At 36.2% G+C, this 12,507-nt stretch overlaps 1 protein-coding gene and 2 long non-coding RNA genes across 3 annotated transcripts; 2 read left to right on the top strand and 1 right to left on the bottom strand.

The window, feature by feature from the left end:
* Positions 1–324: 324 nt before the first annotated feature.
* On the bottom strand, positions 325–1,883 carry LOC113703023 (uncharacterized). Its single transcript, XR_003451331.2, has 2 exons — positions 1,757–1,883; positions 325–1,552 (listed from the first exon to the last, which is right to left on the bottom strand). It is a non-coding gene; the product is annotated as an uncharacterized lncRNA (long non-coding RNA).
* LOC113703021 (alcohol dehydrogenase-like 4) lies at positions 1,794–8,728 on the top strand. The gene is made up of 9 exons (XM_027224230.2): positions 1,794–2,140; positions 2,340–2,389; positions 2,495–2,823; positions 3,153–3,235; positions 4,549–4,624; positions 6,032–6,093; positions 6,373–6,468; positions 8,112–8,273; positions 8,415–8,728. The coding sequence occupies exons 1-9, from the start codon at positions 1,916–1,918 to the stop codon at positions 8,523–8,525; spliced, it is 1,194 nt and encodes a 397-aa protein (XP_027080031.1). The 5' UTR covers positions 1,794–1,915; the 3' UTR covers positions 8,526–8,728.
* Positions 8,729–10,529: 1,801 nt separating this feature from the next.
* On the top strand, positions 10,530–11,990 carry LOC140013033 (uncharacterized). The gene is made up of 3 exons (XR_011820098.1): positions 10,530–10,648; positions 11,704–11,742; positions 11,910–11,990. It is a non-coding gene; the product is annotated as an uncharacterized lncRNA (long non-coding RNA).
* Positions 11,991–12,507: the final 517 nt, after the last annotated feature.

The raw sequence follows: 12,507 nt of genomic DNA on the forward strand, positions 1-12,507 counted from the left end.
ATAATATATACATTTATTTCATAAAAAATCTAAAATATCATATTCTAATAACTCATATACATCAAATCGTAACAATATATTTTTCTATAAAAATTCTAAAAAATAGCAATTCACGTGAGTGGAGCAGAGCGATATCTCTAGAACAGAGTTCAAAATAGTAATCTCATGGTTTCGTGTCAATTTATGCAAGTTGTTTTTGTAACATATTACTTATTTTATTTTGGTTTTGTTCAGCCATTTTATTTAGTAATAAAAAAATAATAAACACAAAAGAATAGTGACTTGGGTCATGCATATACATCCAATCTATGATAGGGCAGAAGGTTTCATAGAAACAATTTTATATTTCAATTTAAGGCTCTTCCCCCCTTGTTTTGAGAAAGGGGGAATGGGGAGAAATAACTTACAGGAAGATGCCGGCACACTAACTTGGAAGAGATGATGGAGATAGAGGGTTCATTTCGGCCATTGTACTGGGAAATAGAATCCTAAAATGGCACCTCATATCTTTGCAAAGCGTGACAATGTTCATATTACAAATTTTGCTAGCTCAATCGCTCGTTTTCTAGAAGCTTGTGATTTGACCTTTGATGCGGGCAGCCATTCAATTAAAAACAATTTTGTGGCGTATATAAGTACGTGCATCAAGTGTAATGGAAATTGTCGACGACTTGACATTTTGGTCTTGGTCTCAAAGTCCAGTCCCCAGCCACTGGCCATTTGGTCCAGTGGTCATCACCCTCTTTGGTGATGCTGAACCCCTGACCTCCTACAAACTTGTCATTTTACGTGGCTGGTTTTCTGCCCCCACGGGATAGCTCGAACGGTCCGCTCCCCCTCCTTAGAGTATGGCGATCTTTCTGGCTTGTCCAGAGTTCGAGTCCCGCTGTTAACGTGCTCGGTGTGGAGTGGGGCCTCCTCTCCCGGACCGCAGGAAATTAATCGGGCCCCGTAAAGATTGACCTGGACACCCCTGCGTTGACCAAAAAAAAAAAAAAAAAGTCCAGTTCCCTTTAATGTAGCGGGTAGACCACGAAATCAGACCTGACCTCCTTTAATCAATCTACTGCTGGACTTCTGGAATTGTGAATCACCTGGATGCTTCTTCATTTCAAACTAGGTGGCTACTCTATACTTCATGTAAAAAAAAAATATATGTATATATATAGACACACACACACGTTGCTGGCTCCAAGTGTACAGACGCAAATTGAAAGTTGGAATTGAATTATATCATGGAAATGATATTCACGTGTTAATACTAATTTTGATAAATTCGTCTTTTATATATGTAATCTTGTCCTCAAAAGAGGAACAAAGACACAAGAATAGAAGTTGTTGTAGAAGGCTAGAAAATTTCTTCAGACAGTACTAGCGTTAAGAAAGGTGAAGGGGGAAGCCCTTTGTTACTTTCAATTAATCTTTTTCGTTCTGACTCATGACTAACCCATCGGCAGCTAGGAACCCTTGGCTTGGAATGGAATCGCGAAGGAAGCTGTTAGATGTCCAGCCAATCGTATGTTCTGGAAATGGAATATGCACACGTTGCTTCCTGTCAGTAATGATATTGATTAGACCACAATTGATATTGATTGTTGAGTAGAAATTTAAGAATATGGGGGGAAAAAAAAACAACAGAGAGAGAGAGAGAGAAAAAAAAAAAAGAAGAAGAAAAGACTTGAAATGAAAGTATGTGGAAATGTGAATGGTGCCATCCAGGTTTGACCAGTTGACTGGCTCATAGTATTACTAATACCTGGCACATATCGCAACGGTCGGTCGGTTCAGTTGAAGTTACCCCCGACAGAAGCTATATATGTGTATGTATAGTATACACACACACACAGAGGCAGACAGACAGACAGACAGACAGCCAGAAGAAACTTTGTCAAGTAGAGAGGGTAATTAAGAGAAGATGGAGAACGGAAACGAATGTGAGGGTGCGGGTAACAAGATGCACTCACAGGCCACGACGACGGCTGGGAAGGTGATCAGATGCAAAGCTGCGGTTGCATATGGCCCAGGGCAGCCCATGGTGGTGGAAGACATCCTGGTTGATCCCCCCAAGGCAATGGAGGTCCGGGTCAAGATTCTCTACACTTCTATTTGCCACTCCGATCTTAGTGCTTGGCGAGGCGAGGTAAAGAATTACTCCTTAATGGTAATATATTTGATTCCTTCTTCACCGGCCGGGCTATGTATATATATATATATATATAGACACACACACGCATATTTGTGGTACTAGCAGTTGATGTTTTGACGCAATCGTCATGCTTTGATTAATTGCTTTATCATTTATCATGCATGAGTTGATTTTTTTTTTTCCCCTACATTAGAACGAAGCCCAGCGGGTGTACCCACGTATTTTTGGACACGAAGCATCTGGGTAAGAACCAAGTTGTATATATTGATCACATCCTTCATTGTCTTAATTATCTTTTGATTCAATTCGCTTTTTTCCCCCTAATTTATATATCTTTTGGAAAAAAAGATTGATAGAAAGCGTGGGAGAAGGGGTTACTGAGTTGAAATCGGGGGACCATGTGGTGCCCATATTCAACGGGGAATGCGGCAAGTGCGCCTATTGCAAATCTGAGAAGACCAACCTTTGCCAGAGATTCCGGGTGGATCCATTCAAGAGTGGGATGACCGGCGACGGAACCACTCGGTTTTCTACCCAAGACGGCAAACCAGTGTACCATTTCCTCAACACTTCCACTTTCACCGAATACACTGTTCTGGATTCTGCCTGCGTCGTCGCCGTTGACTCTCAAGCTCCCCTTAAGAAAATGTCCTTGCTCAGCTGTGGCGTTTCCACGGGTCCCGCTTTTTATATATCTCTCTCTTTTTTTTGTTTTTTTGTTCCTTTTTCTTTTATTCCTTTCTTTCACTTTCACCCGGAAAAAAAAAAAAACAGAGGAATGCTTTATGAATGCAGCCATGGGCTAGTTAGCCCCATCCGCCATCCTCAGCTGGCTGATGGGACCGGCAGCTGCCGTCACTTGGCTGCTACTAACAACAACGTATCATATCATGCATCCCTATCCGGCCGGCGTCTTCCAAATTGCAACCTTTACGTTTCTTTGACCACTCCAAATAAACAACTAAGTACATGATCTAAAGTGTTACAACGGCATTTTCATTTGAAGGTCTTGGAGCCGTGTGGAATACTGCTAACGTCCAAGCTGAATCTACTGTTGCAGTCTTTGGCCTTGGAGCGGTGGGACTCGCTGTAAGTTTCAACCCCCCATTCCCTTCCCCAACACCACCATCCCCCACCCACCCCCCCCCCCCTCCCCACGGGGCGGGGGGCGGCCTTTAAACTCCTACAAACAACTTAAGAATGGGTGGGATTTTTCGAGCCTAAGACCTTTGCCATATCCAGACACATTTCAAACATTAATTAAATATGGTCTACTCTACGTTGATCAACTGAGACTTTTTGCACAACTTAAATGAGTATTTATTATGCCTAATTTTGGTTGAAAAAACATATTTTTAAGCAATTCATTTCAGTTAGCTTTTCTTTCTTTTTTGAAATAAAAAATTTACAAAACGTAGTTGGAAAAACACGTTTTTTTTATATTGTTTTTGTGCTCAAGTTCAATTGTAACAAAATGAATTATTTACAGATTAATGCAAAAGAATTTTTTTTAAGTTTTTGAGCAATGCAGAACTAGGATAAATGCCGTGATTGCGAAGATATTTTTGAAAGGGTCACCTGTAGCAAACAAATGAATGTTTTTAAGGGCATATTAGAGAGTGAACCGAAAAATCTTTCACTTTACGGTTTGATCGGTTCAATCGGTTCAATGTCGATTCAAAGGTTTAATAATTTTTTATTTATTTTAGTATTAAAATTTTTGAATAAAAATTTAATAAAAAGCGGTTGAACCTCCCAATTTTTATCCTTTTTTATCGGTTCAGTTAATTTTTGATCAAATTTAACCAGTTCAATTGATTCCTTTGAGTTATTTATTGAATTGGATTTGAAGCATGATCGGTTCCCAGTTCAATTGATCAAAGTGTTCGATCCAATCTATTTTCAAAACATTGCTTTCAACTTTGGTCTATTGTTGATATTTCACTAGTCAAATCTTTTAGCTGTTGTGGGGGAACACCATCAGAACATGAAAATCGATTGGTACCACACCCGATCACAAGGAAATTCCTAGGTGGATCCTCAAAAAAGTTCATTTTGCACAATTTTTCGACATAGTTCAAGGAATTATACATTATAGCTCGGTGCATCAATTGGAGAATTGATATTTTTGCCTATAATACATATTCATGGATTCCGCAGGCAATTTCATTTAGCACATTTATTTTTCATCTAGTAAAATTAATTAATGTGTTTGGATGGAGATTATTTAAAATATTAATTAAAATAATTATTATAGTATTTCCTGTGACATGATGCATGTGGGATAACAAAAAAAAATGATTGAAAATATAAAAATGCATGTTAAAAATTATGCTTGTGATGTAAACAAATAATTTTTAATCAAATAGTAGCTATTCAAACACACTAAATGTTTGCTGCAGGTCGTAGAAGGCGCACGAGCTCGTGGAGCGTCTAAAATTATAGGAGTTGATATTAACCCCGACAAACGCACTAAAGGTAAATACTAGTTGTTAATATTTGCCCCCCATACACTTGGCTACTACCATTACCATCCAAGCCGCAGCTTTGCGTTTTAGTCTGAGCCCTGCAAAATAAGTGAATCTTATAACCGAATAAATAATAGGACAAAAGGTTTATTTGTTTTAATAATGACATAAGTAATTAAGATTATAAGAATGACATATTAAAGGAAGAATTATACTATTATAAATGAAGACTACATATATAATATTTAATCAATTGTTGCTCAATTGTTATACTAGCAAGTTTTGCCAAAATTAGGAACACTTACAAAAAGGAATAAGCAAACTAAAGACAGAAAATCCAAAATTGTGCAGCCCGTTCCGCTTGGAATTTTGTGATTTTATGAGTCTGTTTGGGGTTGCAGTAGCTTTTATTAAGTGTTTAAGCGTTTTTAAATATATTATTGGGTATATAGTTTAATAAGTATTTATTATATTGAATAATGTGTAGACTGAATTTTTTTAAAATGTATTTATCTCTTTATTTATTTCATGATATGGGACAAAATGATCAAGTTTAATGTTTTATTTTTTAAAACATAAAAACTATCGTGAAATCTCCAAATTTGAACTTTTTCTAAAAATGCTTTTAATACTAGAAGTTTAACTCCTAATATTGTGGGATAATGTTTACCAAATGTTTCAAAAGCATTACTAGTACTTGAAATTGTTTATTTTTATTAAAAGCACCGTAATCTAATCGAACCTATACATGCAAGTTGAAGCCGTCAACATCGCAAACGGAAGCCCAAACTGTTGGAGTCGTACTTTTACTCGCTCCTTTCGCTTTTCAGTTTCCGTGATTCATTTTTCCAACTCGGATTGCTTGGTTGAGCCGGTTGAACTATTGACCGGCCAGCTTTAAACCAGTTGAACAATTTACATTAAAGCAGCTGAATTGTCCAATTCAATCACTGAATTGTTGAACCGGAGCGATTTTGTGAGAATCGATTGGTTCAATATTTAACATGAATTAAGCCGACAATTTTGAATTGATCAACTGATAAATAATACTATTTAAAAACGTTTAACTTATAAAAGCTATTTTTGAGTTTCAAACAAATAATATTCGTTAGAAGAATAGAATGAGAATTGAAGTGATTATATTTAACAATAGTATGACTTAAGTTTCTATATTTATTTGTTTGTTTTCTAGATGTTTAATATTTATTAATAATATCTATGACGAATTTATGACATCATGGGTTAATGACAGTTAGCTCAAGTCAGCTCAACAATTAAACCAATTACCTTGACCCTTGACCCATGCATTTTTCTGGGTCAATGAATGGTCTGATTTTTCAGAACCTTGCTTTAGAACATCTCTTCAAATTATTGTACGACTAATCTCTTTTTTTTCCCCTCTTTGTACGCGGATAAGGTCAAGCGATTGGAATTACCGACTTCATAAACCCCAATGATCTTGATAAACCTGTCCACCAGGTCAGTTCCTATGCAGATGCATTCATTGATGCATTTTAGTTTCTTTTATCCCATTTTCTTTTCAGGCTCGGAATGGCACGTTTTACAATTATCTCTTTATTTTTTTTATCTAATATAGATTACATCAGAAAATGTGTTACAATAATTATTTTTAGATAATATATTCTGCCATAAAAACACATTCATTTCATTATAGAGATCCTCACTAGTCACTATCACGAGCCCAAAGGGCGAATGATAAATAAAGCAATAAAAAGAGTGAATCTTTGGGGTGTGCAGGAAATAAGGGAGATGACGGGAGGAGGCGTACATTATAGCTTTGAGAGTGCAGGCAACTTGGAAGTTCTCCGGGAGGCCTTTCTCTCCACCCACGACGTAAGAATCCGCTCTCGATCTTACCTTCAAATTTCAATGCCCTGCTTCTACTACTTTTAGCGTCTTAATTTCCATTCCCTCGTCAAAGGTTGTTGACTTTTGTGCATTAGCAAGGGACAGGGGGTATTTCGTATTGGCAGCCAAATGGGCACACCATGATTGGTTTACTCGCTAAATGGAAAGTGGAAACAAAGAAATTTTATCTAAAGCAATTATGAAGAGAAAAAGATAAAAGGAACCATGTAGCAGTTGAACCGTTAACCGGTATTTTCTAACTTACTTCACATATTTGTTGTCTTCACTCCTTTTTCTTTGTCCTTAATTTTATTTTCTTAGCACATTTCTATTTCCTTCTACAAAATTCATAATCCAAACAAAGGATTTACTTTATTTGTTTTCCTTTTCCATTTCCCTTGTACTTTCCTTTGTTAACCAAACAGGAGAGAAGATTAGGGTTTTCCTAGGAATCTACTTTCCTTTCCTTAGTTGTTTCCTAGAACCAAACAGGGCCTAAATGACTTGTACACGCCACCCTCTCAAATTTTGAAGATTTCCACATTTACTAGATGATGAGTCACTTTCTTGATATTAAAATTTTTCATATTTTTATCTATCGTTTAGATATGATCTGTCTATTTTTTTAAGGTGAGCTAGTGTATAGATTTCAACTCACACTTACTGTTTACGTTGTGTCAGAAAACTGATTTATGTACACAGTTGGAGACTACCGTTTTTAGCCATCAATTGTGTGAACTGATAGGAAGTTAATATTGCTATCAAGAGCTAAGAGGTAAGATACGAATAATGTCATCCAGTCCATAATAACCGATAGAGATGTGAATTGAATTTGAATGTGGCAAGGAGGACTTGCGCGTCTGCAAAAGGAACTCTATACTGGTATAATAAATGTCTTCTCTAGTTCATTTTTCTGTTATCGAACATGAAGTTATTAAAGACGAAGAATGAAAATATTTCAGACTTTTTAAAATCATTTTTATGTCATTTTTGATGGCGAAGAATGGAAAGATGATTTTTTTTTTTTTTTTCCAAACGATAACATTGCATTAAGCATAAACGGGTACAAAGTCAGAGCAACTGCTCCTGTAAATCAGCCTGAGCTAACTCAAGCAGCCACGCTGGGAAGCTAAGCTTCCATTCAGCTACATCAACCAGTGTTATAGCAAACTTTGCTAAATAGTGACTTGCATAGTTGTTGCTCCTTCTAGTATAGGAACAACAACATTTATCAAAATCTTTCATCAGCCTCCAAATATCCAACTGAATTATGGCTATGCTGACTTCCTCCTCCCTTGCATTGATTTTGTCCACTACTAGCTTACAATCCTATTCCAACTCCACTTTTCTCCATCCAAGAATGGAAAGATGATTGCCTGTGTGGAAATTCGTAATGTTGTGCATGGATATGGAATAATGGGAAATCTTTTATTGCGGAGCGGACCAGAAATATGATGACCAACGTTTACTTTTGCTAACACTACCTAAAATTCTTATACTTGTCACATCGGAGCAGAATTCTAGTGTTGGCTTCCAAGTAATCCGGCGATGAGAAAGAAAACAAGTGACAAGCTTAAGTGAACCGACATACATACTAATCGCAAATTTGTTAAATAAAATGTTTGCAGGGATGGGGTTTGACCGTTGTTTTGGGGATCCATCCGAGTCCAAGGTTGCTTCCTCTGCATCCCATGGAGTTGTTTGATGGCCGAAGAATCGTGGGATCAGTTTTCGGTGATTTCAAAGGAAAGACCCAATTGCCAGCTTTCGCCAAACAATGCATGTCTGGGGTGAGTTCGTTGTAATTAGTAATTACCCCCCAAAATCCAATTTGACAAACGCGGCAAAAAATCTTCCCACCTTGTTGTTATAAAAATTTGTTTGTTTTTTCTATTCCTTTTGGTCGTCCTCATCGAAGACCGTGTATGCAGGAGGTGAAGTTGGATGAGTTTATTACGCACGAGCTGCCCTTCAACAATATCAATGAAGCATTCCAGCTGCTTATTGATGGCAAGTCTTTAAGATGCCTTCTTCACTTATGAATCCTGCATGCGTGTTGTTGTTCAGTCACTTTGCTGTGGACTCACTTTCCACAGCACTCTTTATTGGTGGAAAACATGAGGAAACAACTTATCTTCCGAATTTTACTTGTGCAAGAAATTTTGATGTGACGTTCTACTCTATCTCTGGATCTTGCATCCACAACATGTACTTTTAGCATAATAACAGAGAGATTTGGTTAAAATCCAGATTTTTTTTTTCTTTTTTTGGTATTACCGCATTGACCGCAAATTCATTCCGCATACCTTGTAACAAATCTTCTCCCCATTTTTGCGCATATCTGCTAGTTACCAAATTCAGAGCTCGATCATGCAAATCATCTACTTCTTCTTCTTCTTCTTCTTTTAATGCTATTATCGTTCCCTTGTCACATTCATGTGTAGCAAATCTTCGTGTAATCTGTAGGGTTAATTACACTTTAGTGCCTTGAACCTGTCGCAGTCAAATTGCTTCACACTTCACTCCCTTGAAGATTCCATCAATATATACACAAACATGAAAAGATAATACAGGTTTTTTTTTTTTTTTTTTTTGGGGCATGTATGCCCTTAATCGATTCAACACACAGTTGATATCTTATTTCATTTCTAATGATTTTACAAACCCTTCGAGTTTTTCTGAATATATGAATAGTATGAAAAATGTCATGTTTCCTTGTACTATGGATCTGTTATTTCCGTTTTATGTGAGTGTACAAAAAAGTTGGAATGTGTAACTCATCTTTGCTTTCTTTCGTCGTTCCAATAGGGAAACAAGTTAAACGCAAAAAGCAAACAATATCGGCACCTATACACAGAAAAAAAAAAAAAAACTCTAATTCTTATTTTCATGAATCATGTTACTTATAAGTTAGTGAGGAACAACTAACTTTAAAAAATAAAATAATTATTCTAAAATATACAAATAAAATATCAAATATGTAACTACAAAATGCAAAAGTTTAAATTTTCAACAAGAAGCCAAATGCTTATTGTATTATCAACAAGTAGTTAAATTAAATCGACGTATTCTTATACGTTTCATGGGTCTATCTAGCGAGTGCCGACTTGAATATTTATTAAAATATAATTTAAGTGTTAATATATTTAAAATGTAAAGTGAAATAAAAAAACATATAAATGCAAAGTAAGGTAATAAATTATTAAATTCCATCTGATTTAGGTGTTTTAACAAGTACTAATTAGGCAGCCATTAGAAAAAGCCCATACTTTATATATAGCCAAAAATTGAGCTAGTGATCATTCATATTTGTTCAAATCATGAATCTTGTAATTCTTTCTTGGCCTGATCAGATTAACGTTGCTCTAAACATGGAGCGGACTTGTTGTTAGGATTTCTTTTTATTGTGCAATTATGTTTTATTTGATGACCAATCTTAATAGGTGCTCCATCAGATTACTGATTAGCGGACATAATCTACTATTTAACTCAAATTTATTGCTCGCCACTTTTCGATTTAGTTTTATTTTCATTTAAAATATTCTATTGGACAAACTCTTTATTCGAGCCACATCACGTGCTTTAAGGGTTTTTTTACTCTTTAGTACGCATAAATCACACTCTACTTATCATGTGAATACACATATTAATAATTATTATTATCATTTTTTATATTTACATAATTTTCTAAGTAATTTTACTCGTTTTTTAAAAAAAATATTACACTTGAATTGCATGTTAATGAGAGCGTCCAATGGGCACACAGATCCGTCTTCTAAATAGGAAAACTGTATTTGAGAGAGTAAAAGACAAGTATATATGTCATTAAGCGGGATTTTAGCACACCTTAATGTACCTTAGAAAATAATTGGCAAATAATCAATAATTAATCGGAATAGTAGGAAACCTTAGCTGGCTATGGTAAATAACACGCAACTTTACACGTATTCTTGTGTAAATCTTATTAAGAAAACGATGACGAGAATCAAATCCTTTATTGTTCGCTATATGTAGGTGGGCTGTGTTCTTTTTCTTAGATAACAACTACCGTGAATCATCTGCAAGAGAGAGAGGAAGGTTGAAGTGGGAACAAGCGAGAAGGAAGAGTTTCCAAAAAGCTGTATCCAGAAGTGTTCAAGTTCTCATCATCCATCGATGGAGGAAGGTTCAATTCTATCGTGCTTTCCACTAACCCTATGGATAAGAAATTGTTATCTGCTTTAAGCTCACTTGGATTTATTTAGTGTAACAATTTTCTACTATAAAATTTAGTGTTACTGCTATACTTGTATCTAAAACACATACATTATACATACCACGAAAGTAAATGAATGTAGATTAACAGATTTCTTATCCAGAAAAGAGAGAGAAGGGGAAAGCGGGGAAAAACAACAGGCCTCCATCGATTAAGCTACCCGGAAAAGGTTCTCCATTTCTCAGTATTGGTTAGTTTAGTTTAAATTCCCTTAGTCTGCGAAGAATCAATTGAGCCCTTAGGACCAAGGTTCTTGATCTGATTTGAACTTTCAATCGCAGTATTATGTCGATTAAACCCCTCTAACAAACAATTTGATTTCTATTCATTCCTGTCGTGCTCTTCTTTAGCCCAAGCAAGCGGCCCCCGATTAGAACATTAATTAGTAATGTTGACTTGGATACTCCTCTGCAGAATTACATGCCAAACACTACCTTCTCTAATTGTAGTGGCACTAAACGTGTCAAAACGGATGACTCGGGTGGATTTGAACGGAACGGATCATAATTGGGTAACGCGTGTAATTAAGTCAATCCATTTATATCCATTTAAATAAATGGATATAAATGGAGACACATAGGATACGAATATATCCAATTATCCATTTATGACTCGTTTAAAATTCTACTTTTTAAAAAAAAAAAATTTTTTTGCATGTTGTTTAACAAGAAATAATGGCATTTTTTTTTCACTTAGATTTGTAAGAAATTCAAATTTATCTGCCCAACCCCCACTAAAAATCAAGTTTAAATATATGATTATTTATAAATTTGTATAAATGGGTGGGTCGAATCAACTCGCTATCCATCAATTAAATGGATTTAATTGAATACCCATTTAGAACGATTCAAAGTTAATGGGCAGTTTATTAGTGGGCGGGTTATTAGTGGACGGATTTGGACAGATTAACATAATTGGATTGTGATTAACACCTCTAAATGGCGCTAATCCTCATCTCCTTTTAGGTGACACGCATTCCGCAGCAAATACCATAACTTGCAAAGGTAAGTTTTATTGCGTGTTTAATGACTTTTGTTCCCTTTGTATTTTCCCCCCATCAGAATCGCCTCCTCAATCCGTGGGGATATTTATGTACCTCGAGATATTTATGAGCTAAGCTGGAAGCGAGCAATACGGGTAGTAATAGTGATGTGGTTTTTTTGTTTTGAAGCTGCGGTGGTCTACGGTCCGGGGCAACCTTTGGTGATACAAGATGTTTTAGTGGATCCCCCAAAGAAAATGGAGGTCCGTATCCAGATCCTCTACACTTCAATTTGCCACACCGATCTTGGCGCTTGGCTAGGCACGGTATGAGACAAACCATCCTATAACGACAACTTCGCTTCAGTGAATTGATTCACAGATAGATTTGTGATTGCTTAAATGGTAAATTGAATTGACTCTTGTGGATTGGCTGCCATCTGATCTGACGCGTGCGTTTCCATCGTCAATCCTGGGAATAAAAAAAGAATGAAGCTCAAAGGGCGTATCCTCGAATTCTGGGACATGAAGCTTCAGGGTAAGGTCAAAATTTCCCCTGTTAAATTACTTTGCTCTTTTTGTCCTTCTTCCTGCTACTACTGTAAATATTGCTGGTCGTCCTCCAAGCCAAGGTAAAAATTAATAATACACACAGCTACACGATTTTTCTCTCGTTGTTCGTACGCGTTCAAATACTAACTCTCTCTCGAACTGTTAATTATAGCAGCGATCAGTATTGGATTTGATTAGCAATTAATTATTTGTTGAATTTGGTTTTTGGGTTGGGG

Source organism: Coffea arabica, chromosome 8e, assembly GCF_036785885.1.
Source record: "Coffea arabica cultivar ET-39 chromosome 8e, Coffea Arabica ET-39 HiFi, whole genome shotgun sequence".
In the NCBI taxonomy this organism is placed as follows: domain Eukaryota; kingdom Viridiplantae; phylum Streptophyta; class Magnoliopsida; order Gentianales; family Rubiaceae; genus Coffea; species Coffea arabica.